General features: G+C 53.9%; 2 protein-coding genes and 1 long non-coding RNA gene across 4 annotated transcripts; 1 reads left to right on the top strand and 2 right to left on the bottom strand.

Moving 5' to 3' along the window:
• Window positions 1–190: 190 nt before the first annotated feature.
• On the bottom strand, window positions 191–1,641 carry PRR22 (proline rich 22). The gene is made up of 3 exons (XM_010724883.3): window positions 1,445–1,641; window positions 1,226–1,330; window positions 191–1,145 (listed from the first exon to the last, which is right to left on the bottom strand). The coding sequence occupies exons 1-3, from the start codon at window positions 1,536–1,538 to the stop codon at window positions 334–336; spliced, it is 1,011 nt and encodes a 336-aa protein (XP_010723185.1). The 5' UTR covers window positions 1,539–1,641; the 3' UTR covers window positions 191–333.
• Window positions 1,642–3,033: 1,392 nt separating this feature from the next.
• On the bottom strand, window positions 3,034–10,839 carry DUS3L (dihydrouridine synthase 3 like). Of its 2 annotated transcripts, none has more exons than XM_003213192.4 (13): window positions 10,763–10,839; window positions 9,270–9,603; window positions 8,233–8,814; window positions 7,575–7,616; window positions 7,326–7,478; window positions 7,114–7,230; window positions 6,747–6,812; window positions 6,549–6,659; window positions 5,869–5,965; window positions 5,314–5,389; window positions 4,848–5,036; window positions 4,624–4,752; window positions 3,034–3,217 (listed from the first exon to the last, which is right to left on the bottom strand). In XM_003213192.4, the coding sequence occupies exons 1-13, from the start codon at window positions 10,795–10,797 to the stop codon at window positions 3,145–3,147; spliced, it is 2,004 nt and encodes a 667-aa protein (XP_003213240.1). In that variant the 5' UTR covers window positions 10,798–10,839; the 3' UTR covers window positions 3,034–3,144. The 2 variants fall into 2 exon arrangements, 1 of the variants encoding a protein (XP_003213240.1); XR_004162112.1 differs by having other exon boundaries at window positions 3,039–3,217; window positions 4,624–4,771.
• Window positions 10,840–10,877: 38 nt separating this feature from the next.
• Window positions 10,878–15,937, top strand: LOC109363717. Its single transcript, XR_002109528.2, has 2 exons — window positions 10,878–14,284; window positions 15,019–15,937. It is a non-coding gene; the product is annotated as an uncharacterized LOC109363717 (long non-coding RNA).
• Window positions 15,938–25,917: the final 9,980 nt, after the last annotated feature.

The following is a 25,917-nucleotide window of genomic DNA, read 5'->3' as shown; positions in this document are numbered from 1 at the left end:
CCTTGGAGGACCCTGTCCACCCCTTGCAAGTGACCCCATCCACCTTTGGGATGAAGGAACTGCAGACTCCCTCTGCCCTTGACCTGGGTTTCACTGCAGGCTGGGGACGCCACTATCTGTGGGTAGGGCTGTGTCTGTCCCAGCACCCCCCGCCCACCATCCAAGGGCTGTTCCAACCCCCACCAAGACACGGAGATGTTCTGAACAAACAACATTTAATAGATAACAAGAAAAAAAGTTGTACAACACCACCCTCCTCCCTCCCCTCCTCCCAATCCCATTACAAGGCCTCTAACCCTGCTCTCCAACCCCACTGCTGCAGGTGGAGGCCTTCTATTTGCAGCCCTTTCTCAGCAAGAAGCTGTTTCGTCGCTTTTTCCCCCTCTTTTCCAGCTTGGCTTTGGGCTGCAACGCATTGCCCCGCGGTGGTGACAGCAGCAGAGCAGGCGGTGTCAGATCCTGGTGCATCTCCTGGGTGTTCATCCGGACGCTGTCGAGCTGCTCCACGCTCAGCATCATGCTGGAGGCTTCGGGGATGCTGTAGTCAGAGGAGAGCATCTCTTCGGGCAGCGAGAGCGAGCTCATGTCGTGACTGGAGATGATATCGTCGAGGTCAGCGAGATCCCCGAGGTCTTCGAGCACGGGGACGCTGCTGGGGGTGTCTTGGTTGCCCCCCTCCGTCTCAGGGGAGCAGTTGAAGAGCCTCACGGCCTCCTCCAGCAGCACCTCGTCGGGCAGCTCTATGTCTAGGCTCTCCAGGTTGGCCCCCATCTGTTGGGGGTCGGGGATGGCAGAGGTGCCCATTGGGGCGTCGCTATCGAGCGGGACGATGCCATCGGAGGGCACACCGGGGCTGCCACTGGGAGGTGCCTCTGAGATCCTCATCTGCTGGATCTGCCCCTCCAGCTGCTGGAAGCTGGGGACCGACGGCAGCAGCGGGGTCGCGGCGGTGCCCTGCTGTTTGTAGGGCACAAACGGCTGCGGTGGGGCCGGGGGGGTCACCCAGCTCTGCGGAGCCCCGGGGGCAGCGTTGGGCAGCGAAGCGGAGCCCATGGGGTTGGCCGGTGGGGGCACGGTGGTGGTTGCCCACTCGAAGTGAAAGACACGGGGGTCGAAGAAACAGCCGCACGGAGCCATCCACAGCCCTGCAGGGGCGAAGGGGAGTTGGGGACGGGGCTCCTCGGGACCTCCCGAGAGCTCACGCTGCGGATGGGGGATGTCTGACCTGGCGGGGGACCCCGGGGTGCGCCGGGTGCCATCAGCGTCCCCATAGCCGGCGGTGCGAGGAGAGGCTGCTCCATGGCAGGAGGCTGGCAGGGTTTGGCTGAGCCTGGAAGAGGTGAGAAAACGCCATCAGTCCCCTCCCAAAGCGACAGGAGGAGCCCGGGGTGGGCGGGCCGGGAAGGGAGCGGGTCCGCGTGGAGAGCCCGGGGTTGGTCCTCACCTGCGAGGCTGAAGAGCTCAGGAGGGATGAGCGGCGGAGGAGCCGGGGGGCCCTGGGGGCCACGAGAGGAGCGCCAGGCGGCAGCCAACTCCATGCGCTGCTGTCCGACAGCGGGTCCAACCGACTCTGCTGTGTTTGCGGTCTCCCACCGGGGGTTGCCAGGGGTCCCAGCGTTCTATCCCCGCCCACCGCCCCTCCTCACCCCCTCTGGGCTTAAAGGGAGAGGAAGGGTTAACGGGGCTGCTGTGACCCCACAGCCGTGGCTCTTTATGAGGTGGTGATGGGGCAGGGCTCGTTGGCCCCATTGCAGCCCAGGGGCCGTTTTGTGGCTGAGGGCTGTCGGCGCCGGGGCATCCCGTGCGGCCACCACAGGGGATGTGGGTGCTCAGGGCTGGATGTGGAGCCCCATAAGGATGAAAGTGGAACCCCGTAGGGATGTGTGTGCTTGGGGGTGGACGTGCAGCCCCGTTTGGGGTTCCTGTTGTGTTTGGGGATGCTCTCTGCCCGGCACAACGAGGCTCTGGCTCTGGATGCCTGACTGCCATGACTGACTTTCATGATTTACTGCAGTGACTTTTGATGCAACCCTCAGCATCGTTCTGCCTTGGCAAACTGCCTGGGGTGCTGCACTGCGAGCCATCCGTCCTCTCCCTTTCTCCCTGCCCTTGAACCCACTGCCCCAAAGCGCATCTGCTCCCCACGTGCTCCCGGATCAAGGCACCTCACAAGTAAGCCTAGGCTGAAACTTGCACAGCTGTGGCTTTGAACAGCAATTTTTGGAGATCCCCTTCTGCACCCTGCTCTGCAGCGAGGCTGGACACGTGCTGCTGCAAACCACGCAGCTCGGCCCTGCCAGGACTCCTTGGTGGTGGAACGATGGCAGGCAGCATGCGAACATGTGAGCGTTGCTCAGCTGCACCAAAAGCCCCTCTGCTGCTGGAGCTCATTCAGACAGTAGCTTCTCTTTGAGCAGGGAAGGGCTCTACCCAACCTCAGCTGCTGTGGTTGCAAACCCCTTTTGTGCCCAATGGACTATTTTGGAGGGGACGAAGCTGATTCAGCCGAGCTGAGTCAGGGATGTGAGCTGTCTGCCCCGTGGCTGCACCCGTGGAGTCTTTGAGATACAGAGCAGCTGCATCTGTGACTGCTCCTGTGCCTTCACTGCTGTGCTCAAGTGACACGAGCACAGAAAAAGCCCTGGAGGCAGCCAAGGGAAGGTCACTACGTGCTGTCACCAGGCCTGCTTTCATTCACCCTTCGCTTTAAGCTCATGATGGAAAAGCAGCTGCTTTGCACCCCCCCCTTCCAGCACAGCCCTTGAAGGGGCCATGTGACATCCAGCAGATGACTACAGCCTGCGTGAGCTCCCAAAAGGGACAGGATTCTGTACAACATCAGATGCTGGGAGGGTGAGGGTGGCTGTGCTCTCCAGGACCCCCAGAGATTGGGGCCGTACACCTCACCCTCCCACAGGCAGGATTTGCCCCTAGCCCAGGATATCCCCATAGGAACAGAGGGCCACAATGTGAACAGCAGGGTTGAGTGGTGGTGGTTGTGGCAGGTAATGATGCTCAAGGTAAGAAAGCAACCACGCTTCTAAAAACATAAAAGTTTATTTCATTTCTGCGTGCAGCTGAGCAACTCACACCATCCTGCTGCCTCCCCTGCACTCGATGCTGCAGGAAAGGGCTGCACTGCTCCTATCTGTAGGAATTTGCCTTGTGCTTAGGCAGGAAGGTGAAGTTGGTGGGTACAGGTCCCAGGAGCAGCTCACTGAAGGGAAACAGAAGAGGTTTGTGTTCAGTACAGAACCGCTGCCACCCCGCCAGCTGCACAGCACCGGGGCTCTACTCAGATGTACCCAAAACTTTCACCCTCCCAAAAATTCAGAAGTGTTGCTGCACCCAACTGGCTCTAGTGCTGAGCTTGAACCCTGAACCACAGCAGTGGGAGCACAGACTCTGGGTCTTGGCACAGCCCTCACTGCTGGGGAGTCACTGAGGGCCAATGCCAAAATGGGATTCTAAGTTTGGTGACCTGAATACCAGCTTCACTGCTGGCACCCGCACGCCTAAAATCAGCACAAGCCTCTGAGAGCTCCTCCCAACCTCTTGCTGTGCTTGTGCAGAGCCAAAACCCCGTTAGTGCCAAAGAGTATTAAGGTTGGATCCTAAAATGATGTAAGCCAGTGCTATTGCGACTTATCCTCGCTTAAGACTTCAACTATTTCACACTTGGGAACCCACGCTGTATTTTCAGCGCGGAGTAATTTTCTTTACAGTCAAGGAGGCTTAATGTATTTCCTGGATGCTGGTTCAATATAGCATCACTAAAACTTTCCATAAGACATGTCAGCAGAGTATCCCAGCAGGGCACATTGCTGTGTAATGAGAAGCTGTGATGGTGAGAGCAGAGCAGAGCATGCCTGGGTTCACATCTCCTTACAATAAGCTTTAATGAATAAACCTAATCGGACTGGAAATTGAATTTTTATGGCTACGAATCTCTTAGAAGGTGCTACAAAGAGCAGTGGTTACAGAGCTTTGCACAGCCTCACGTGGGCAGGTTCTGCTTGAAAAACCAGCAATTAAAAATCCCGATTAAAACTTGACGTACTCATAACTTGCTTTTAGGCAGCTGTTCCCAGCACTACCAAAATGGATGAGGATTAGCAAAAACCAGAGAAGCTCGTGGCTGTGCTCTATTTTTGTTAATCTCCGTTTCCATGACACAAGGAACAGCAGCTGGCTGTGCTGCATGAGTTCTCATTTTAGCTGGCTTGGAACTGAAGCTGCTTCCCAGCCATTGCCTGTAGGCTTGTAGAAGTGGGAGAAGCAGTTGTCTGTGTTTTGTTGCACAAACTCAGCATCAGATGCTGAGGAATGGGGGGGTCACGCTCGGTTCTCTCCAGCTGGGGAAGCTGCCCTGTTGCTTGGCTGAGCAGAGCTGTGTGCAAAGTGCTGACAGCCCGAGCCGTCCCACCGCTGTGCTCTCTCCTCTCAGACCCTGACTGTCCCAGGATGAACAGTGTGTCATGAGAGAGGTCAGCTACCCGAGGTCTGCAGTGGGCCATGCATGACCTCCTGAGGCAGAGGGAGGGAATGAGAGCCCTTCTATGGCGACTCCGAGCTCAGTTAAAGCCTCCCAGTGAAACACTGCTTGACCCCGTGCTTTGTTACCTGATTTTAATCCAATCATCCACGTTTTGGCTCGCCATCAGTGTCTCCAGATAGTCTCTCCCTATGTAGTAAGGTGGCCGCTCATTGATCTTCTGAGGTAGGTGCTCCAATAACCCGACTGGAATATACCTGCAGCAAAACACAAACACTATGGGCACTGTGTGCTGCTGTTCAAACGAGGTGGGCCTGTTATGAAAACAGTCCTCCAAACCGGGCACAATTACCTGCACAGGAATGAGAGCCATTCCAGCAGAAACTTCCTGGTCTTCTCCACACCCTGAGTATCTGACCCCCAGTGCTCCAGGCCGTAGTTGGTGAAGTCTTTGAGGATATCAAATCTCTCACTGGAGGAGATATCCCAGTGTCTCTGCTCCTTGATTTCAGTGAAAAGCCACGGTTTGATGAGTGCTCCCCTGCAGCCAAATAAAACATGCATGATTACTCCTGTGACTGATGCTTTAGAGAGGACTAAAATGGTATCCAGCTCTCATCTGCCAGCCCAGTGCTACTTGAAAAGCTTTCAGCCTCTGTAAGCTCTCACAGATACACGCTGTCCCAAGTTTCAAAGAGTAATTTCACTAAGAGGAAGCTCTTCTCATAGTCAGAATTATTTCAGGTATTTTTGTTATTTTTTTCCCTTTACCCCTGCACCAATAGGATCAGAAGCAAAGGGGAAATGCAGCCACTTGCCTTGCAATCATAATTCCTGAAACGCCGGTCTGCATGGCTTGATTAGCATCTTCATAAGACAAAATATCACCGTTTCCTGTGCAGAAGGGAGGGAGAAGCCAGAGGTCAAAGTGATGCAGCAGGGCAAGTCAAAATGAGCTAATCCAGGCATGGGATAAAATTCAAAAAGGACACAGGGTCATATTTAGAGATCCTCAGGAATGTTTCTGATTAACGTTCCCATCACGAGGAGGAGAGCCTTCTCCTCTCTCTCCTTCTCTCAACTCCTACCCTGAGGGTTTAGCTGGGATTCTCTGTGCCAGGAAGGCACCTGCTGAAACCACGGTGCTGCGTGTGCTGCCTGTGTGCCCTCCATCCTGCTCTGCTCCATGCTCACCAAGCCAGGCCTCAAGCAAGCAGGCAGAACTGAGCTGCACAAGACTTTGTGGAGAAGTGCCAGGGATAATCCAACCTTTCTCCCAGACTGAATGTATTTGGGAGCTGTATTTTCTCCTACTCTTTTTGCATTTAACATTTTTCAAATCAGAAGGGCGCCCCACATCCCAAAACACCTACCAAAAAGAGGCATGGGGCTTGCTATTTTAGCACATTCTGCTATGTAGTCCCAGTCAGCAACTCTTGTGTACCTCTGCTCCCTGGACCGGCCATGCAGCTGCAGAAAGAAGTCACAGTGAGACCTCACCGAGCACCAGAAAGGAGGCAGAACAGCACAGGAGCACTGCAGGAGTGTGCTTTGACAAGGCAATGTCACCAGGCTGGGGTAAAGGATCCTAATGGGTGACCAGCTGCAAACAAAGCAGGCTGCAGAGGTGGTTTGCGATGCTGAGAAAGGGCTGGATGTTTTTCTGAGTAATGTTCGGGCTATTTGCAAGGCAGAGCAGGAAGTGACTGTAGGCAGTGAAAGGGAATATTCACTGTGGGCAGGAACTACTCATCCCCATGCAAATGATTAGCCAGCCCTGATATAATGAATCTGAATGAAGCCTCTGTTTCAAAGCCGCCTCCTTTTGTAATGGAGCTTCAGGAGCAGTGAGGACAATGTTCTAAATATAAAAGCATCACAATTTGTCTCTCTTTTTAGGAGAAAGCACTAGAAAATAGTACACAGAGAGCCAAAGGTGTTTGAAAGAGCTACTCAGCTCTGGGCAGGGAGTGAGGTCACATTGGGCCGACATGCAAGCAGAGCTCCTTAGGCAGCAGCCAACAATTTCAAGCCTCAGAAAGTATCTTGGTACCGTGACCATGGATGCTCCCCACTCCCGGATCTTGGGGATTATTTTATGGGCCACGTTCATCTTTTCTTGCACCCCTGTCCGTATCTTCACAGTCAGTGGGACGTCCAGCACCTGCAGAGAGGGCAGAGTGAGGCCGGGCTGGAGAAGCAGTCAGCTCCACCTGCTCTTCTCCTGCTGCCAGCCCGTGATTGGACTCACCGAGTTCATCCCTCGGACAATCTGTTCAAATTTGTTGGATCGAGTCATCAGAGCACAGCCTCCACCCTGGGGAAAGAAAGGTGGCACAATCAAGACTTTCTGCTTCCTTGCATGGAAAAGAGCAGCCCTCTTTTCAAAGGAACACAGCTAAAACTCAACGACTTCCCAGACTTGGTGTGTTTTTTTTTTGTTGAAACATTCCCTTTCTTTTTCCCTCCCCGCTTCCGCCTGCTGCTGAAGTCCAGTGTCCATAAATGACCTGGTAACTCTGGGTCAAACTGACAGGAGCAGATCAGGTAGCAGGAAATGATGCAAATGACAAACATCTATGGACAGAAACAAGGCATGCTGCAGAACATCTTCTTACCTTCTTGTAGACCAGGTCGATTGGACAGCCAACATTGATGTCTACAAAGTCCACATCAATCGTTTGGTTCAGGAGCTCTGCACATTTGGTCATTGTGTCTGGAAATGCTCCCTCCAGCTACCAAAGGGCGACAGTTTGCATGAGCTCAAGAAGCAGCTTTTTGCCTCAGAAGTGAGTTATAATTTGTCTGCCTGTCAAGGTGAGGCACTCACCTGCACCCCAAAAACATCCTCGGTGTGGTGTCGTTTGAGGAGAGCCCACTCAGACGACTGGCCCTGAAGCAGGTTTGTGCACACAGCCATCTCTCCACAGGTGACATCTGCCCCAAAGCGTTTGCATATCCTTCTGAAAGGGAGGTTACCACACTGAAAGACAGCAGAGAGATCGTTTGTGGGGAGATGAGCTCTGTTCCAAACGTGATAATGGCAAATTTTGACCAAAGGACAGAATTATCAACTTACCGTGGTCAGTGGGGCCAAGTAGAGCTTGCCTTGGATTTCCAACTGGAAAACAACCAGGGATGGAGGAGCATGTTAGCAGAGCTGAACCGGCAGTGGTAAAACACGAGGAGATTCCAGATAGCCACTTTATCACCTGTCTTGAGAAAACTCAGTGGGAAACCCAGGAAATCACTGTTTTTTGTTTAAAAACCTCAACAGCTCCCTGACACTGTATCATTTGAGTAAGAGAAACTTTAATTGCTCCAATTGCTCCGCTTGGAGAAAACTCAAACAGTTAAAGATGTAGCAGGATGTAAGACTGGCTAAAGGACAAGAGGTCAGGAGGAGGCAATGCTCAGCCTCCCCTCGGGAGAGCACTGCACAGTACAGCCATATCGCCCAGCCCCAGCCTCGTTTCTCCTTGCAGATCATTTCTACCCGCACTGACAGCTCAGCTCCTAATTTCCCTTATGTGCAAAAGCCTGAAGCTTCTCTTAGCTCTCACCCCTTCAGTAACACCACTGGGTTCCAACAGCCCACCCGCCTGCATCCTTCCCCTCTCATGACAGTAACGTGGTCCCCATGCAGCTCAGCCCCCTCCCCTCACCCAGCTACGTGGTCTCTTCTGTCTTCCCCGGAGACAGAGACAGCAGCCCTTGACCAAACTCTCACTGCTCACCTTCTTCTTCTCACATGATCTCAGCTTTACAATGTCTTCATCTGTCACTGGACCTGCTGTTTTGGTGGGGCACCCCCCCTTGCTTTCTGTGGGGTGAGGACTCTGCACAGGAGCTGGTTTGGAATCTCCTCCCTCTGGTAGCACAGGACATTGCGAGGTGTCTCCCAGGCCATCCTCAGGCGTTGTGCAGTCGGACACCTCCTCACCCTCTGCAGAGTGCCCCGGGGCTTTGCCTCCCTTCCTATCATTGTGGTGGGGCTTGGCCAGGCTGCAGAGATACTCATCAGCTTTCTTAAAGGTAAATTTCTTCTTGCGCAGCTGGTGCTGGAGGTCCTTGGAGAGGTTGTTCCTCACCAGCGATTTCCCCTCCCACTGCTTGGCCAGCTCTGCGTTGACCACATTCTGGTAGCCATCCCCGAGGTGGGCCTTGGCAAAGCGACAAGTGATGCCATAAGGACACCTGCCAAAGGTTTCAAAGAGCACACAGCTGCGCCCCAGGTCGGCTGGTTTTGCTGCCATGTACTCCCCGACATCATGAAGGAAGCGGCACCGTGGGCCAAAGTAGCACTTCTCTGCACAGCCCTTCAAACGAGAAAGAAGAGATTAAAACCTCTACCCTCTGCTGCCAGTTGTGGGCATATCTGTACAACCAAGGTGAGCCTGAAGAGGGGAAAAAACCACACCGAGCACCCAGCACCCATCACTCCCTAAATGATGTTGGCCATGCCACGAATCACGAAGCCAACTGCTGGAACACGCTGGTGGGCACTGAACACCTGAGGGGCTATTTTAGCCCTGTGGACTCAGGAAAGCTGATGCTTTGCTTGCCTTGTTCAGCCTCACCCTACTACACGCCCCCCAAGCAGCCAGCAGATGCAGTTCTGCCAGCACAGCCCTCCCTGGGCCCTCGGCTCCCTCCTTCTGATAGTTCAGCCCGGTGCATCTTTGTCTTCAATCACTCTGGGATGTGCTTTCCTAAGCTAAAAAATAAAGAAACCCACCAAGAACAAAGCAAGGCATCACGCCCCATGTCACACCTGTGTGACTGATGGACATAACCGACTCTTCTCATAGTGGTTAGGCTTCATGCAGGGTCTGCTCTTGTTCTGTCCTCGGGCTCGTTTGCGTTCCACAGGCTCCTTCTCTCCGTCCTCAGGATCCTTCTCCCCATCCCTGGACTCCTTCTCCCCGTCCTCAGGCTCCCCTGGGCTTTCTCCATCCTGGCCCTGCACGTCCAACCTCCCCCGCTTGGCAGGGGGCTCACTCTGCTCACTGTTGGCCTCCTTCTCCTCCTCCTTGTCACCTCCTTGGCCACCAAGCTCCCCATTGGCCCTCAGGTAGGCATGGAACTGCTCTTTGGAGGCAACAAACCTGCAGAACAACCGTGAGGCTGTGAAGAACTGCACTGCCAGCACCACAGGGCTGTGAAGTGCCCCCACCTCCATCCTCATCCTCATCCCCAATTCCATCTCCACCAACCTTATCCCCATGAGGATGGCCTCTACCTCATCCCCGCTCCCAGTCCCATTCCCATCCCCAACTCTGTATCAGACAAAACGGCCAGGGTTGGAAGGGACCTCAAGGATGATGAATCTCCAACCCCCTGCCACACGCAGGGCCACCAACCTCCACATTCTATGCCAGCCCAGGCTGCCCAGGGCCCCATCCAACCTGGCCTTGAACACCTCCAGGGATGGACGGAGCATCCGCAGCCTCTCTGGGCAACTGTTCCAGCACCTCACCACTCTCATCGGAAAGAATTTCCCCCTGACATCCAACCTAAACCTCCCTCAACTTCAAACCATTTCCTCTTGTCCTGCTGTTTCAAGAGTTGCTGTCCTGCCCTTTCAAAGAATTGATTCCCCCCTTTAGGTACTGAAAGGCTGCAGTGAGGTCACCTCGCAGCCTTCTTTTCTCCAGGCTGAACAAGCCCAGCTCCCTCAGCCTGTCTTTGGAGGGGGGTGCTGCAGCCCCCTGTTCATCTTTGTGGCTCTCCTCTGGACCCTCTCCAACAGCTCCCTGTCTTTCTTGTACTGGGGCTCCAGCCCTGGACGCAGTGCTGCAGATGGGGCCTCACAAAGCAGAGCAGAGAGGGACGATCACCTCCCTGTCCCTCTGCTGCTGGAGCCCAGGATCCCATTTGCTTTCTCAGCTGCAATCACACACTGCTGGCTCACGTTCAGCTCTTCACCAGGACCCCCAGGTCCTTCTCAGCAGGGCTGCTCTCCAGGACCGCTCCTTCCAGTCTCTACAAACACCTGGGATTCCTCCGGCCCAAAACTCCGTCTCCATCCCCATTCCCACCCCCTTCCCCAACCTCACCCCCATCCCCTTCCCACCCCGCGGTACCCCAGGATGAGGCCCTGTTATCCTCAATGCCCTCCTGTAGGCCGCAGAACATCAGCAGCTCCCCCAGCCGCACCCCGGGCCCAGGCCGGCCCCTCAGCCGCCGCAGGGAGGGCTCCGCGCGATGGCCGATGTCTCACGGAGCGGACAGGAGCTCACGCTTGGCCTCGAACCCGGCACTCACCGCTCCCGGACCGGCGCCACTCCCGCCGCCGCCATTGCTGCCGCACGCGGCGATGACGTCACTCACGCGACGGGGGCGGGAGGCGCGTGCTGAGCGGCTATAAAAGGGCGGGAGGAAGGCGGGTCGCGCCAGAGCGGCGGGTGGTGCGGGATGTGGTGGGTGGCTGTTTTACGCATGGCCGTATTGAGGAGCCCGGTTAGATTCTGTGGAGGGTTGCTGCGATGCTGAGGGCTGCGAGAGTCAGCGAGACCTGTCGGCTCCGTCCTCTGTAAGGAGAAGGGCCGCCCCAGCCCTGGATGAGGGAGCCCGGCCTGCAGCCTTTGGGTCCTCGCCCTTCCCCCAGGCTCCATGGCGGCCCGGGCCGAGCCAGCAGAGCTGCCCCGTGCCAGCCGGGCTGGAGGTGGTGGGGGTTGGAGGTGCTCCTGTGGCCTCATCGCGTCCTGTGGGACCCTGCTGTGAGAGGAGCTCCTGGCCGTGGGTTCTGCTTGTTGGTAGAGCAGCTGAGGCTCTGCAGAGCTGTGAGGTGCTTGGATGGAGTGGCTGTGGGCGTTTTTTGTTGCTTTATCTTCATATTCCAGAGACAGCCCAAACAGAGGGTATGAGAACTCATGGTGCACAGAGCCGTCGCTGTGCCTTGGTGCTGTGCTGCCCATCCTGTAAGCAGCGTGCTGTAGCTGCTCTGGCAGTTTCCTTGCAGCACTGCCCAGCTCCCACCCAGCTGTCACACACAGACATTTCATGAGCCCAGTGCTGATGGGGGGGAATCAGCCCGTGCTCTGCGCAGTGGGCAGAGGAATGTGACAAGGCCACCAGCCCTTGGCACTGGGGTTATCCACCATGGCACTGAGCCACGTGTTCCCACAATTGAGCTGAGGAGGCTGCCCCAGCTGGTGCTTCTGAGGCTGCCCGGAGTGCAACCCAGGCCTTGTGTTTGGTCTATAGGTTGAATTTGGGGCTGCAAGATAAATGACTGCATTGAGTTCTTTGGCTGCATGTCTGTGACCTTTCCATCCCACATAGCTGCTGAATTTCCTATGTGTTTGCAGTGCTTGTTGCAGTCTCCTTCCTGATCTGTGTGTCTGTGTGCCACAAGCATTACATAGTGAGACTTAAACACGAAATACCTTGTGGTAAAGGACTTTGTGCCTCCCGGGGTGGTGAAACCTCTGGAGGATGTTTCCTTTCCATCTCAGGCTCTCCTCCCTTCTTTATGGCTACTACTTACCTGTGCACCCTTATTTGGCTGATGCTTGATCCTGGCTGCTGAGAAGGCTGGCTAAGTGAAGACAGACCCATTTCCTCTTTCTTTCCTCTCGTCTGGAATGTGCTTTCAGTCTTCTGCTGAAATGCAGGTACCAATAAAACAGAAAGAGGAGGAAGGTGCCCTGCGCTTTGCCGTTAGGGGCTGCTAGAAGCTGGTGATGAGCAGCTGCTCCTGCAGTGCCAGGGAATTCCTGCAGTGCGTGTGTGTTTATGGGCACAGCAGGGTGGTGTGTGTATGTGGGGGATGGAGGTAGGATTGCACGTGGGGCATTAATTTTGGTGCTTTCCTCCTTCCTGCTGCCTTCACACGGTTCTCTCCAGATGTTCCATCAGAAATGTCTTCTGGGAGGAGCTGGGAGCCTGGCAGGGTGCTTCTGCTCTTGCCGAGGGTGGGCAGGTTGTGTGATTGAGACAAGCTGCTGCAAGAAGAGCTTTTGGCTGATTGGATATTAATTAGTTTTGGAGAGAAATATGAGGAATGTTAAAATACTATTTTAAGCTTCAGCTTGGCTGAGGGAAGGAAGGAAGGAAGGAAATGAGGCCGTGGGGATTAATGAAGTGATTTCACTGATGTTTTTGTGGGGCAGTTAGCCTGAAGTCAGAGCGCTTTTGACTTGCAGTGCTTGGCTGAGGTCAGGCTTTCACATCTAATCTCCTCTCAGGGCACTGGTGGGTTTATGAGGCTCAGCCTCAGGCAAGCTTTCTGGTGGTGAGAGGAGCATGAAGCTTCCAGCACTGGGGCTCTGCAGGTGTCGTGTGCTGTGCAGCAGCGCTGTTGCTTGTGCACAATGCAATGGGGACTTGGGCTGCAGGTGGGGGTTGCTGGAGGGTCTCTGCTCAGAGCAGGGATGTGCTTCTCCTGCTGGCTGGCTGCTTCGGCTCTTGGTGTGACCTGGTTGAGCTGAGGCTGACAGTGGGGCGGGGAAAGGGGTGGTTTGGAAGCCTGAGCTGGGCTGCTTCTGTGGGTGAGCAAGTGCTCTGTTTTTCAGAGCCAGGCTTAGCATCTGTCAGCAGCACTAAAGCAGCTTTGGAGAGAGCCAGTACCCAACAGCACACTGCAAAAGGCCAAGTGGAGGGGGAAAAAAAGGAAAGGTTGATTACAGGAAAGTGTGATACATATACAGGAGTAACCAAGTCAGAAAAAGTTCAGCTCCTTCAATGTCCAAGTAAAACAAGATGCACGCATTAACGAAAATACACCTTCCACGGGCTGCTGCACAAAAGTCGGATGTGTTGAGCCCCTGGTTCTGGCTACTACACCCAGGCGTGAGCTGAAAAATGAAGTTCTGTGGCTGCCCTGAGAGGTCACCTCTACAGCTGCAGCGGGTGAGAGTGGGATAGAAGTTTGGACCGGTCACATTTGTTTGGATGCCTTTCATAGCAGCACTGTAATATTCTGACAGCCCTCGCTGGTTAATCGTGTACATGGGCAAATGTCATGGAAGGCAGGTGTGAGATTTGCTGCTTGTGTACGAGCCGGGCAGCCAGAGCTGGAAGTGAGCCACTGGGTCCTATCCGTCTTTTGGTTGAGGCGAAACCCATTCCTCATGTCTATTGCCTCCTCTTTTATCCAGCCTTGTTTTCAAAGCTCCGTGCAGTAGAGCTTCCAGCCTTCTGCAAAGGAGACTATTCCCATTGCTCATAAATCTACTGTCAGGAAGCTGTTTCCAAGATTAAAGCTTAAACGTTTCCCCTCTCTGGTTTCATCTCCCATTCTTCCCAATCACCAGCTCTCACTCCCCTCCCAATGCTGGGCACTTCCCAAGGACGGACATGGGGAGATCGGTGCCCCCAAGGAGACCTGCATGGGATGCTGTGGAAATGGGGTGTGCTCCTCAAGTGGTTGTGGTTGGCACAGCCAAGCTTTGGGCAGACAGCTGCCTAATGGCATTTGGCAAAGTCTGTTTGGTCGTAGTTCCCCCTCGGCTGCTTTACGAGCTGCTCGGAGTGCTGACTTAGCGTTTGGCCCACAGATAGGAGTTGTTAAAGGTCGTTGTTTGGGCAAGGCCTGTGTGGTTTTGGGATGGGCTGTCAATCCTCTGGAAGGAGGTTGGAGTTTGGGGTCTGCTGAGGAGGTTGTGATGCTGTGATAAGGGCTCTCTAGGGGGAGAAAGTGCAATAATGAGCCATAATGGAGAGTCTGGGGTTTGTGACGTCGGCTTGGTGCGTGGGCAGGGAATTCCAAGAGAGAAGGGAAGGAAATGGGCAAGCAGTGGGGAACAGTGGAATCTCTTGGCTCTGACACTCAACCCTTCCTTGGTAAAGCTTGGAGGAGACCCCAAATCTTTTATCAAACCCGAAAATAGCGAGGGGCTGAGTGCTGGCAGGAGGAGGGAGGATGTGGTGGGCACAGCAGTGCTCACCATGTTCTCCCCAGGGCTGCTATGGGGCAGCTCTTTGGGTTGGGTGGAGGCAAGGCTTCTGTCCTCTATCTGTGCAGGTCAGCTCACCCCCAAGGGCTCTGTGCTCTGCTCTGGGGTCAGGGAGGTGAGGGTTGGGGCAGGAGAAGTGCGTGCTGTCAGCCCTTTCATTGGCTTCTTCTAATGCCCTCTACCACCAGAGGAAACATTTTTACACTTCTAAAGAAAAAAAATATATATTTTTGCTTGAAAAAGCAACACTGAGCTTTCTTCCTGACATTTAACTCAGTCAGTGAGTGACAAACCGAATAAAAATTCCTGTTTTTTGGGACAAAGGCTCCAAGATCCTGCTGCGACTGCAATGTTTCATCATTTCCGAAGCGAAATGTTTCACTTGGGGGGGGCTTAGGGGGTAGGAATTAAAAACAAAACTAAAAATGATGCATTTCAATGTTTTTCTAATTATTTCCCCCATTTTGGCTGAAACTATGAGTCCAATTTGGCCTCACTTCACGAATAGCTCTGGAAGCTTCCACATCTTCTATTTTAGCGACTTTTCCCGTCATTGATGAATAATAACTCGATCTCTGCCCCGCCGAGTTCCCATTCACCCCTCTGTGCTCTTCTTTCCAGATTTGCAGCTGGGTTTTGCTCAGGCTGTGTGGCTGCTCAGCCTCACTGCTGCTTTCCTGCGCTGGATGTGTGCACCCACAGTTATGCTGGTTCTTCTGCATCTCAAGGAAGGATCCTCATCCTCAGCTGTGGAGGAAGTGCTGGTGCAGGGTCTTCAGGAGGGCCATAGGTTCTATGGGCCAACCTGGGCTCATCCATGCAGAGCTCCTCCTCGTGCAGCGTCTGCCATATCCCAGGTGAGAGATGTCTTCTCCTCCAAACCCTATGAGCAGCTTTCCACCCCCAACTCTCCTGGAGAACCTCCGGGCACTCTGAGGTCTTCTGTGTTGCCTGTTTGTCCCACAAATTTTGTACGAGGCAGAGGGGAACAACACGTGTTGATGTTTAGGGTCGCAGATGGTTTTGTTTAGCTTGTTAATCACAATAGCCTGGCCTGTGACTGCTCCCAGCAGTGGGTACTGAAGCACTCTGCACAAGCTCTGCTCATTCACTGGTCAGGGAGGATGTTCCTGAGCTTCCACTGTGCTTCAACCCCTGGCAGTGTCCCTGGGAAGTGCCCTGCTCAGGGACAGATGTTGCTCTGGGAACGGCAGTGAGGAAGCACAGCCCTGTCCCTCTGCTTGAGCACTGCCAGCCCAGGAGGGGCTGTGCATCTGTTTACCCAAAGCCCCTCCCAGCTTTTGACTCTGCATACTCCATGTGTTTTTTTTTCTTCCTCCTCCTAAACAGGAGGTGACACCCCTCTGTTGTTGGGGATCTGTTTCATTTCTGTGCCCTTTTAGACTTCATGTTTTCTCAGGGCGATCCATGCCCGTGCACTGACTGCAGCCATCCCGTGCCATCTGCTTGCCTGCAGCTCAGTGCAGAGCGTGCCCTTGGCTGGTGTCAGGGTAATTTAAAGGCTGGCTTAGCCTTTCTGACTAAAAAAAAAAAGTCTATGGTCCATGCAGGTGTGTGGGGAGAGAAGCAAGGAGCAAGCAGCTTTCTTTGCAGAAAGCTTTGTTTCCTTTGGGGTGGAAGAATGTCCCCCTTCCTTCCCACAGTGCAAGGAAACCAGCTTTGGGTTTAGCAGCCCTAATGAATCTCATACAGGAGCTTCAGGGTGCATGCCCAGATCAAACCACCCCTCCTGGCTCTCTGGAGCAGCTGCTGGCAGCACCGCCCGCATGGTCGGAGGGTGAAGGAGTAGCGGCACTGAGAGCAGCCTCCAGCTTCTTCCACGTCAACCTTGGCAAGCCACAGGATGTGACAAGTCCAGCAGAAAGCAAATGGGTTTTGGCTGCGCTCTCAGAGCCAAAATGTGAGCGGAGTTAACAGAACTCACTGTACTGGTGGGGCACGGGGAGGCTGCAGGGTGTGCACTGAGCTCTGACACCCCCTTCCCACCATGGCAATCTGCTTCCCTGCCACCCCCTCCAGCAGGATAAGCCGTGTGCTCTCTGTGCTGGCTCAGAGCATGCACTCCCCCTGACCCGTCAGCAGTCAGATCCCTTGGCTGCTCACAGCAGTGTTTGGCAGATGGGAGATATCTCACAAGTACTAAGTTCCTGCGGGGTCCCTGAAAGGTGAGTGGTTGGTGTGGGACCTGGATTTGCCCCTGTACAAGAGGTCTCCCCCCCATCAGTGGGCACCCATTTGCAGTGTGACTGCAGTGCCCGTGTCCAGGGAGAAAGTGTGGGGTGATGTGGGGCGTAGAGGAGTTGGAGGGAGCTATACCTCATCAATCCATAAGGGCTTCTCCCCATGCAGCCCCTACTCAGCAGAGCAGCAGAGGACAGGTTCCATGTCCAAACGTGCAAGCAGCTTAGGAGAGCACTAAGAATATAACCTTGCTTTAAGTAAATCCCTGAAAGCCACCCTAAAGGGAGGCAGGGCCAGGCAGATGGAGCCTGCTGGTACGTTTGTGACCTACAAGGCAGATTGCTAACACAGCCACTTAATGCCAGCAGCGAAACAGCTGTCCCAAAGAGGCAACCTGTTTCAAGAGCAGGTGAAGATTTCCCCAAAGCTTTAGTGTTAGGAACAGGGGGGATGTTTAAAGGTAGGATCGTGGCCCCCTGTGTGGGGTTGCAGATCTCAACACCCCGTGGCTGCCTCCTTGCCCCAACAACTGATGCTCATCTGGAACCCACCATGGGGTCTGGGGCTGTAAATGCCTTTCCTGCCTGGGTTTGGGGCACGGTGGGCTGCGTGCTTCTGCTGCTGCACGGAGCATCTTTATCTCAGCCCTGCAGCTTCATCACTGTGAAGGATGGGATGAGGGTGGATTAAGATGCCACATGGGCAGATAAGTGCTGCTGGGTGGTGCTTAGCAGGAGCAGCACCTGTGAGGAGGAGCACTGTCCTTGCTTGCCCTCGGGGTCCTGCTCCCAGATAACCCAGTGTGGGAGAGCTGAAGCAGAAGGAGATTTTCCTGATTGTGATCTGGGCACTTTGCACACCTCCCTCCTCCTCTGGTCTGGTTAAACATCGCTCTCCTTCCACACGTTTTCCCATGAGCTGCCTCACTACCTCTTGCTAATTTTCTGTCCTGATGCAACCCTTGGTGTGATTGCAGGGATCTGACCTGGCAGATCCTATTTGTGTTTTTCCCCTTTTTCCCTGGGCAGGAGCATTTTCTTAGCAGGTGTTTCTTGAGCAGGCTGTGGTCTGAGCTGAGTTGCCTGCGATGTAGAACTGAAACAGCATGAGTGTGAAATAATCCTGTCCTGCTGTGCTGTGTCTCCTTTCTCTGCTGTAGTATAAAACCCTAATTCCTCCTGCCAGGTAATCTCCAAGCTGTTCAGATGGATATAGGTACAGAACAGCTTAGAGGAGTTGTTTGGTTGCAGCTTGGATTCTGCACGGGGATTGAGAGGTTTGGATTTTATTCGAAGCTCCTCTGCTTTCTTCCATTGTGTTGCAGACTTTGTAATCACACATGTAGAGTAAAATGCTTGAGCAGGAGCCTGGGCTGCTGAATGGCATCCTGGGTTTTCCCTCCTCTTTGCTGCAGCTTCTGTGTCCCTTTGCCCGTGCATTTATTTAATTCACCGCTGCTCCAGATCCTATGTTGCCTCTAACAATGTTTCACCTCATTGCAGCTGAATTCTCCTGCACAGCACTTTGTGGTGTCTGCACAGGGATGAGTAATAGCCCCCAGTCGCCAACCACCCAGCATAATTAGTTGTATTTCCTAACGAGCCCTCAGACTGCCTGAGTGGGAGTTGGGAGGAAGACAGAGCGAAACCTGTCGGGGTTGTGATGGAGTCGGTGCTTTGTGCTCTGTGTGCCAATGCTGAGGTCCTGCTCAGGGAGTGCAGCTCCTGCCTCCCATGAGCAGAGGCATCGTGGGCAGATCTTATCGTGTTTGTTTTTCCTTGGAGTGGCTGCGGTTTATTTTTTTTCCCAGAAAGGATTTGGTTTTTAGAAGAAATCAATTAAAACCTGAAGCTGTTCCAGAGAGGGTGTTGGTTGGATGAGTGTATTTTAATAGTTTTTGTTGGGTTTGACATTGTTGACACATCCATTAGGCCACGTACCAAGGAAAATGGGGAGGGGAAGGGTTAGACTAAAGCAACTTTGCCTCTTGAAACACCCATTAATCTCCATTTATACAAGGACTTTTCTTCCAAAGGTTGCAATTAAAACACGTTCCAGTTGACCTGATGTGTTGCCCCACTCGCTCTTTTGATTTAGTGCTTTAACAAAATGCTCCAAATTTGACTTTTCCTGTGATTTGGGGCACTGTGAGTTGGTTTATCTTCTTAATTAGAGATCGTGAGACGTCTTGAAGGGTGAGAATGGTTTCCCTGCACCTCTGGATGCGTGGTGGCTCAGTGCTGTGGAATTCTGTGGAGCAGCTCCGTGTGGTCTCTGCAGGATTTACCCTCCTGCAGTGAAATTCTTGGCACAGAAGCCAAAGGAAGGTGTTTGCTGCAGGGATCAGTGCTGCAGCTGCTCGGGTTGGAGCACCCTGTTTGCCCAAACTCAGCAAATCAGTTGAGTTTGAACCACGTGCAATTGGAACCAAGGAGTCCTGGTCCTCCAAGTATTGAGGTTTTTTTCCTCAGGACACATTATGAGTGAGACTGACTTTCCTCCCTGTCTTTGCTGCCTTGGGACTCTGGCTGGCAAGTGTAATTAGCATGGGCCAAGCTTTGTAATTCCTGGCGCAGAAACAGCATTAATGGATTTGCTCAGTTCCCTTTTATCAGCCTTCCCAGCCTGCCTCTTATCTCAGCACTTTGGGGAGGGCTAAGATGGGATTAGGAGAACGTGAAGGCCTGATAAATGGAGATAGGAACCTGAGAGCTGGGGCAGATGGATGCAGGTCCACCGCGAAGCTGCAGAGAGCCGCAGGGCTGGTGAATTGAGGGGACTGAGGATGCTTGAGGACCCCATAGGGATGTGTCACAGCACTCAGAAACCTGTTGGGATGAGTGAAAGTGTTGAGGCAGCCGGCCCTCGGCTTCCTGCAAATTGATGCTGTGCTTCTGTTTCCCTGAGTCGGCAGTTTGCAGCCATGCTGATGAACTGGGTGGAACTTTCCCAGGCTTTGCAGCGCTGCAAAGAGCTGCTGGTGTCTAAAGGAGCTGCTGCTGTTCTCTGTGCTCTCCCCAGAGGTGGGACAGCAGCCCCTGAGCTGCAGGAAGGGGGGCAATGGGCCACATCCCCCAGTTAGGGTGGGAACCTCTCCAAACCATCCTGAGAATGCCAAGGGGGTGGAAAACAAGTCTGGTGGGAGAAGGTTTCTCTGCAGTTGGAGCAACACCTGGGGGTGACCTTCACCTTCATGCCTCCGTGTGCGTCCTCCATTCTTTTATCCTCAGGGACTGAAGGGTGATTGATGTGTGTGTGCTCCAGGTGCAGCCCTGTCATCTCCCTGCTCAGATGGAGGTAGGGACGCAGCCCCCTCCTCAGCTCAGGGCTGCCCAGCAGCACCCGCTGTGCTCTGTGACAGTTTGGCTCCTTCTGAGACCCTGTCCACATCTTTCCCCACAGCAGCTCTTCCACTTCTGCTTGGAGGCACTGGGACCCCTTTTTTTTCTTTTTTTTTCAGGCTTCTCTTTCCAAAACACCTTCCCAGGAACGGGAGAACTGCTTTCTCTCCACCTGGCACAGCTCTCTGCTCAGCCTCTTTCTCCTCCCCCCCTCCTTTCCCTTCCCCCGCTTCTCTCCTTTAATTTGCCTTTGCTTATTTGGAATACAAAGCCCCTCCATCACAGTGTTTATACTGCAAAGCCCATTGCTTAATTCTTCTCCTTATCTCCCTATTTGAACACCGTGCTCCTCCTGCCCTTTTCCCTTCTTCCCGAGCACCCAGGATGGGTGGCAGCCCCTGGTCCCACAGCCCTCTTGCCAACTGCTTTTATTTCTCATCCCATACAAAGTGCTTTCTTTGCAGCTGGCAGATGACTTTGCCTCCCTCTATCCATCCTTTCCTCCCCGTTGTGCCCAGAAATCACCCAGCATGAGCTGGGTGAAGGACGTGGGAATCCTCTGTTCTCTGCATGTCTGTGATCTGTGTGCCGGGGGCGGAGGGGAACTGGGACCAGCAGTGAGCAGCAGTGTGGGGCGTGGGCTGCAGACCCCCAAGGCATGAGGTCAGGCTTGTCCTAAGCCTGTTGGGATGGGAGCCAGCCTGAAATAGCCTCCTTGTCAGAGTTCCCACCAGACCCAGAGCTCCTTATCTCCCTGCTGCAGGATGAGCAGCAGACAGAGCAGTGTCCCCTTGGTCACCAGAGTGTCCTGTGACCTCATCGTGGCTGCCCCTCTTTAGCAGGGCTTGTTAGATGGAGGTTAAATGTGCCGAGCATCATGGGGCAGGAGGGATGTCTGGCTTCAGAGCTGCTTTCAGCAGTGCAGAAGTGAGGGGGGTGGCTTACAGAGATCTGTGAGCATCCTCAAAATAAGTGGATGAGGTCTTTGAGACGGTCCTACACAGCGTTCCTGTCTCTGACTTAGAGAGAAATGGATCTGATGGATGGACAGCTTGGTGCACGAGGAATGGGATGGATGGTCTACAGCAGGGGTTGGATGAGGTGATCGTTGAGGTCTCCTCCAACCCAAACCATGCTACAATTCCTGCTGGAAGGCGACATGAGCTGCTGCTGTGCCCACTGAGAAGCCAGGCTGTCTCACTGCCCCTCTCTGTGCCCCTGTGCTGCCTGCAGTGGTTACACCACGACCTCGTGGTGCTTCCAACCGTGCTCTCCTGGCCCCACAGGATATCCTGCCGGCCTTAATAGGACCCCTGGGGGCAATTAGTTTTCTGCTTTATGACACGTCTGGCTTTTCTCAGTAAGAGCACAAGTTCTGCGGCCACGTCCCAGCTGGAGGGAGGCGATGGGGCAGGAGGTTCTCCACGCCCACCCCACCACAATATGCTGCAGACGGATGGGTCCTGCAGCACCTGTCCTACACTGCAGTCCTTGCAGGCACAACTTCCCACCCACAGCATCCCGAAATTTCCTAGAGGAAGAGATTACAGAAAAGGATTAGATGTAAATCTCTGCTGCTGCAGTAAATCACTGTTTTTGCTGCTGCCAGCTCTGTCAAAAGGAGAGGCAGTGCTGAGCGGGGCTCCCCGAGGAGCGTGGCAGTTCTGCTGACCCCAATTATTTCAGCACGATAAATCACCGCCTCTCCCTGCTCTGCCGTAAAGCACTGCTGGTGTTAAGCACCAGGCAGGTGAGGGAGGAAATAGCAAGCGTCCTCTTTCACTGCTGCTCTGTGCTGGGGCTTCTGGGGGAGGATTCTGGGGTTCTCTTCACAACCCTAAGCAACCTACTGTAGGGAATGTGCTTTAGGGGGGGTTGGAATGGGTGACCTCCAGATCCACGTCTGTTCTGACCACTGTGGTTCTGTGATGTAGAAACTTCACGGAGAGGTGTGGGATCGTTCTGGGAATGGGAACTTGGAGTTTGGCACTGCACACCAGTGGGAATCACCTGCAGGGAGCTCTCTGTGGGTGACTTGGGACTGAATGGCTGTGGTTTTTATTTTATGGATGGGGAACTGAGGCACAGAAGCGCCGTCCCTCCCTGTGAGGGTCCCCTATGGGTCCCTGCTGTAGCATCTAGGGGCTCACACTGCAGGTGCTGAGTTTGCAGCAGAGGTGAATCCATTCTCAATAGGAAAACCAAGAGGAGAAGTGATGCTGCGCTGCCACTCAGTAGAGATTTTTGGGTGAATGATGCTTGTCGTTCCATGCAGCTGCTGGTAATAGACCAGTGCATCTGTGGGGCTGCAGAAAACACTCTAAGAAATGCAATGGAAATCTTGCATGGAGGAACAGACTGTTGAGCAGCTCTGCTGGGAATGCCAAAAGGCTTTCTTGCCTTCTGCGGTTCACACAATCAGCTAATAGCTTTGCTGACAGATATTTATCAGCCTGAGCACACTTTCCCTGAGCTTGGAAAAATAAAAGCCTACTCCTGGCCCCAATAAAACTCAGCCTGATTCCTCAAAATGAGCCGCCTGCATATCAGTCCTCCTCCTGGAGTCGTTAGGAGCAAAATGGCCAAAGCAGAACACCAAGCCACCCAAGGAGGTTGGGGGCATTCTTTCCAGTGCTAAGGGAAGGAAGATGGATGGACCCGCCCAGCAAACACCAGGCTCAGCCCTTTCCGATTCCCAGATCTGAGAAGGGAAATTTAGCATCGAGGGCAATGATTTTTGTACATCTTTGGAGCGTGGCAGGTTTGTAAAAGCTCCCTGTGTATATGAACATACACATATATATTTATATGCTATGTATATATGCACGTGTGTGTGTAGACTAAAAGGGAATCAGCCCCTATTCTCTTGCTTGGGGCCGGGATCTGCACATTCTCTTTGGAGTATTTCATGCCAGATATTAGCTGTGAATCACATTTGAAACAAAGAAGAATTTTCATTACGCTGGTGTTGGTGAGCTGCTGGGGGGCTTTGGCCACTGTCTCAGGAAATAAAAATGACCTCATTGGTGAGAATTGCGGGGTGAAGGAAAGCAGCTCCGGCGCTGCTGGGCAGCAGGAATGCACGGGAGGATGTGTGGATGCTGATGGAGAGGAGCTGCAGCTGGGTTGGCTGGGAAGGCCAATGAGAAAGGATTCCTATAGGGAATTACCCAAATGTTGGGATTCCCAGAAGGAATCCAAAGCGTCACAGAGCCGATGGGAGGTGAGAGCTGTGGGTCTGGCCAGCTCACAGGCGTTCCCCCGAGCAGTGGGTTGGGTCTGGCCAACATTGCAGCATCTTGTCTGCTTACAGCCTTCCACTCCCCCACGTTCTTCTGCATTGCTTGAAGCGTAGCACGCTCCATTTTTCCTTGTCCAGGCATGAGTCTTTGGGATGCAATGAGATGTGAGGAAAGATTTATCTTTCTGGGTTGGCTTTCCAGACCCACTTCTGCCACCAGGGAAATGGTGGGTGAATCAGAGAATCTGCCCCAAAAGGAGCTCCAGTGCAGCTGGGCTGAGGTCTGGGTGCTGTAGGGACCACTAATGTATCCCTTTAGCCTCAGTGGATGGCTGAGGGCAAACCCCAGATGTGGCCTTGGCAGAATCAGAACCTCTGCGTGGCCATTGGCACTGGAGGGCTCAGTTTGGGTTGAAACCCAAGTGGACGAGAGCACAGAGAGCCAACGTGACAATGAGGGACAGCGTAGAATCCCAGGTGTGGATGTGGCTTTAGGGTGTCCCAATGGGAATAGGAACGCCCCGTGTCTGAGCTGCTTGGAGCTCCTTTCCTGCAGAGCTCAGCAGCAGCTCCTGCTTTGGTTCCTATTAGCAGAGCTCTGCGGTTACGCCGCTCATGCAGCGCAGCGAGGGGTGGAGACTTCAAAGCCAAGATAAATAGTCATGGGGTCTGGCTGGGGCTCTAGGAAAACAGAGCGGGCAGGGAGCAATTTGCTTAATGAGCTCTCTGTTATCTGGCAGTGCTGCCTGTGAGCCAGGCTCGGCCGTGGCTCCGCAGTGCCAGGGCTTACCCCATTGCCACCCAGCCCCACTCCTGCCCAGCTGCATTGCTCGCTGACAACTGATGTGCCTGCTTCCCTTTGCCTATGGGTGCTCCTGGGGCTCTGCATGGGGCTCGCTATGCTCAGGGCTCTGCTTGGCACCAGGGGTGGTGCTCTGGGTTCCTGTGCCCACGTGAAGCTGTGTTGGTTGGCGCAGGTCTGCGGCTCCATCCATCCTTGCAGCCAGAGCTGCTGAGAACCAAGAAAGTCAATAATCTGATATCACCTTGAGAGGCTGCAGCGAGGTGCTCAGCTCCCTTGATCCTCTCCTTTTGGCTGAGGAGAGGGAATGACGGGGTAATCCTAGAGCAGCAGGCAGCTCTGAGCATCTAAATGAGAGCCCACCCATTAACACAACCTATTTACCCATCCTCCTTCCTTTTCAAGCGCCTCGTGCAGTGCAGGGATGCAAAAGGTGGAAGAGCTCCGTGCAGATGGTGGGATTGGAGAATTTTGGGGATCTCCTGCAGCAGCAGTAGCTCTTGAGCGTGCCAGGACCAACTCCTTCACCCCGATTCCTTGGGAAGTGGCTGTTCTGAGCAGGCGAGCTGCAGCTGCAGGCATCCAACCGCAGCAGGAACCTCCAGCTGGGACAAGACAAACTCATGCTGGATGGCTCAGGTCCTGTTCCCTGGCTGGGGTGAGCAAACAGGCGTCTGCTCACTTTAATCCCTGTCTGTGTGGAGTGAGGATGTTGCCGTTCGTTGTCCAAACAGGGTTTTTGCAAAAGGAAGGAAAGAGAAAGACAAGATAAACCAAACCCTAATGGAGAATCCTTTGAGAAAGCCAAGTGCTCATGCAGGAGCTGCGGTGTGAGCATGTCCTGCATGTCCTGCCCCATGTGGCACCCCAAGCACCAACCCCAGTGCAGTGCGAGCTGCTGAGCCCTACTGGGGTCCCTATAGGGCTGGGCTTGTAGGGGTCCCTCAGCACTGTCCCATCCCCGTGGCTCCATGCTGCCCACCAGGAGGGACAACGAGCAGAAGGAAAAATTCCCAAGTGCTCAAGCAGCCAAAATCTCCAATTTCCCATTGCATTTCCCCTTGGTTGGCTGTGTGTCTCCTTTGGGGAGCACTGAGGACCCGTAGAGCCGCCTCCACTCTGCTCTCACCCGTGCACAGTAGCTGCGGAGAAGTGATCCGGGGATTCAGTTTCCAGGAATTGGCAGAGCCCAGCTCGGTGCTGAGCCACCAATCCACCCAATTATAAATAAACACAATTAGGGGCGGGCTGCGCTCGGTCACAGCTGATTTTTATTGACCCCGGCCAGGCGCTGGGTTGGAGCTGTTCTTTTTCCATTCCTGACCCCGGGAGGATTTGGGAAGCAGAAAGTTTGGGTCGGGGCTGCTGTGAAATTCTGGCTGCTCCCAGATTTTCCCATCAGACGTGCGGCTCATTCACATCTGCTTGCAGAGGTTGTAGGGCTGAGCAGCTCATTGTGCAGTGCCTGCCTTCTCCCCCAGCACCCATTTTCTGTCCCAGTGTAGGACTGAAGGGTGTGCTGGGATGGGGGGAGGGGAGGGAGGATGCCTGCCCCATGCCTTACTATGGGATGCTGCCCCAGTATTCACCATTTGGTTGAGTTTTCCCATTCCGACAGACCAACTTTAAAAGAAAATGGCCCAATTCACATTTTGGGCACAGAGAACCCATCAGAGCCAGCTCCAGGGGAACAGGGCCCCATCCTGCTGCCATGCGCCGGGCACAGTGTGGTTATCGGAGCAGGGTGGCTCCTCACTAAGATGGAAATTTCTCCCCTGGCCAACAGCAGTGGTCTTGGCGCGCATCCCTGCTCCCCGCCACGGAGCCTCGCCACCTTCCCGGGTTCACTTTGTTCACAAAGAGCCTCAGATAAGCTTCTTGGCAGGGTGCTGTGTTCTGCTGCTGCATTCGCTCGCCTCAAGACATTTTTTTTT

Source organism: Meleagris gallopavo, chromosome 30 (assembly GCF_000146605.3).
Source record: "Meleagris gallopavo isolate NT-WF06-2002-E0010 breed Aviagen turkey brand Nicholas breeding stock chromosome 30, Turkey_5.1, whole genome shotgun sequence".
NCBI lineage: Eukaryota > Metazoa > Chordata > Aves > Galliformes > Phasianidae > Meleagris > Meleagris gallopavo.
The sequence above is the reverse complement of the archived record's forward strand: the minus strand, read 5'-3'. Positions and strand labels throughout refer to the sequence as shown.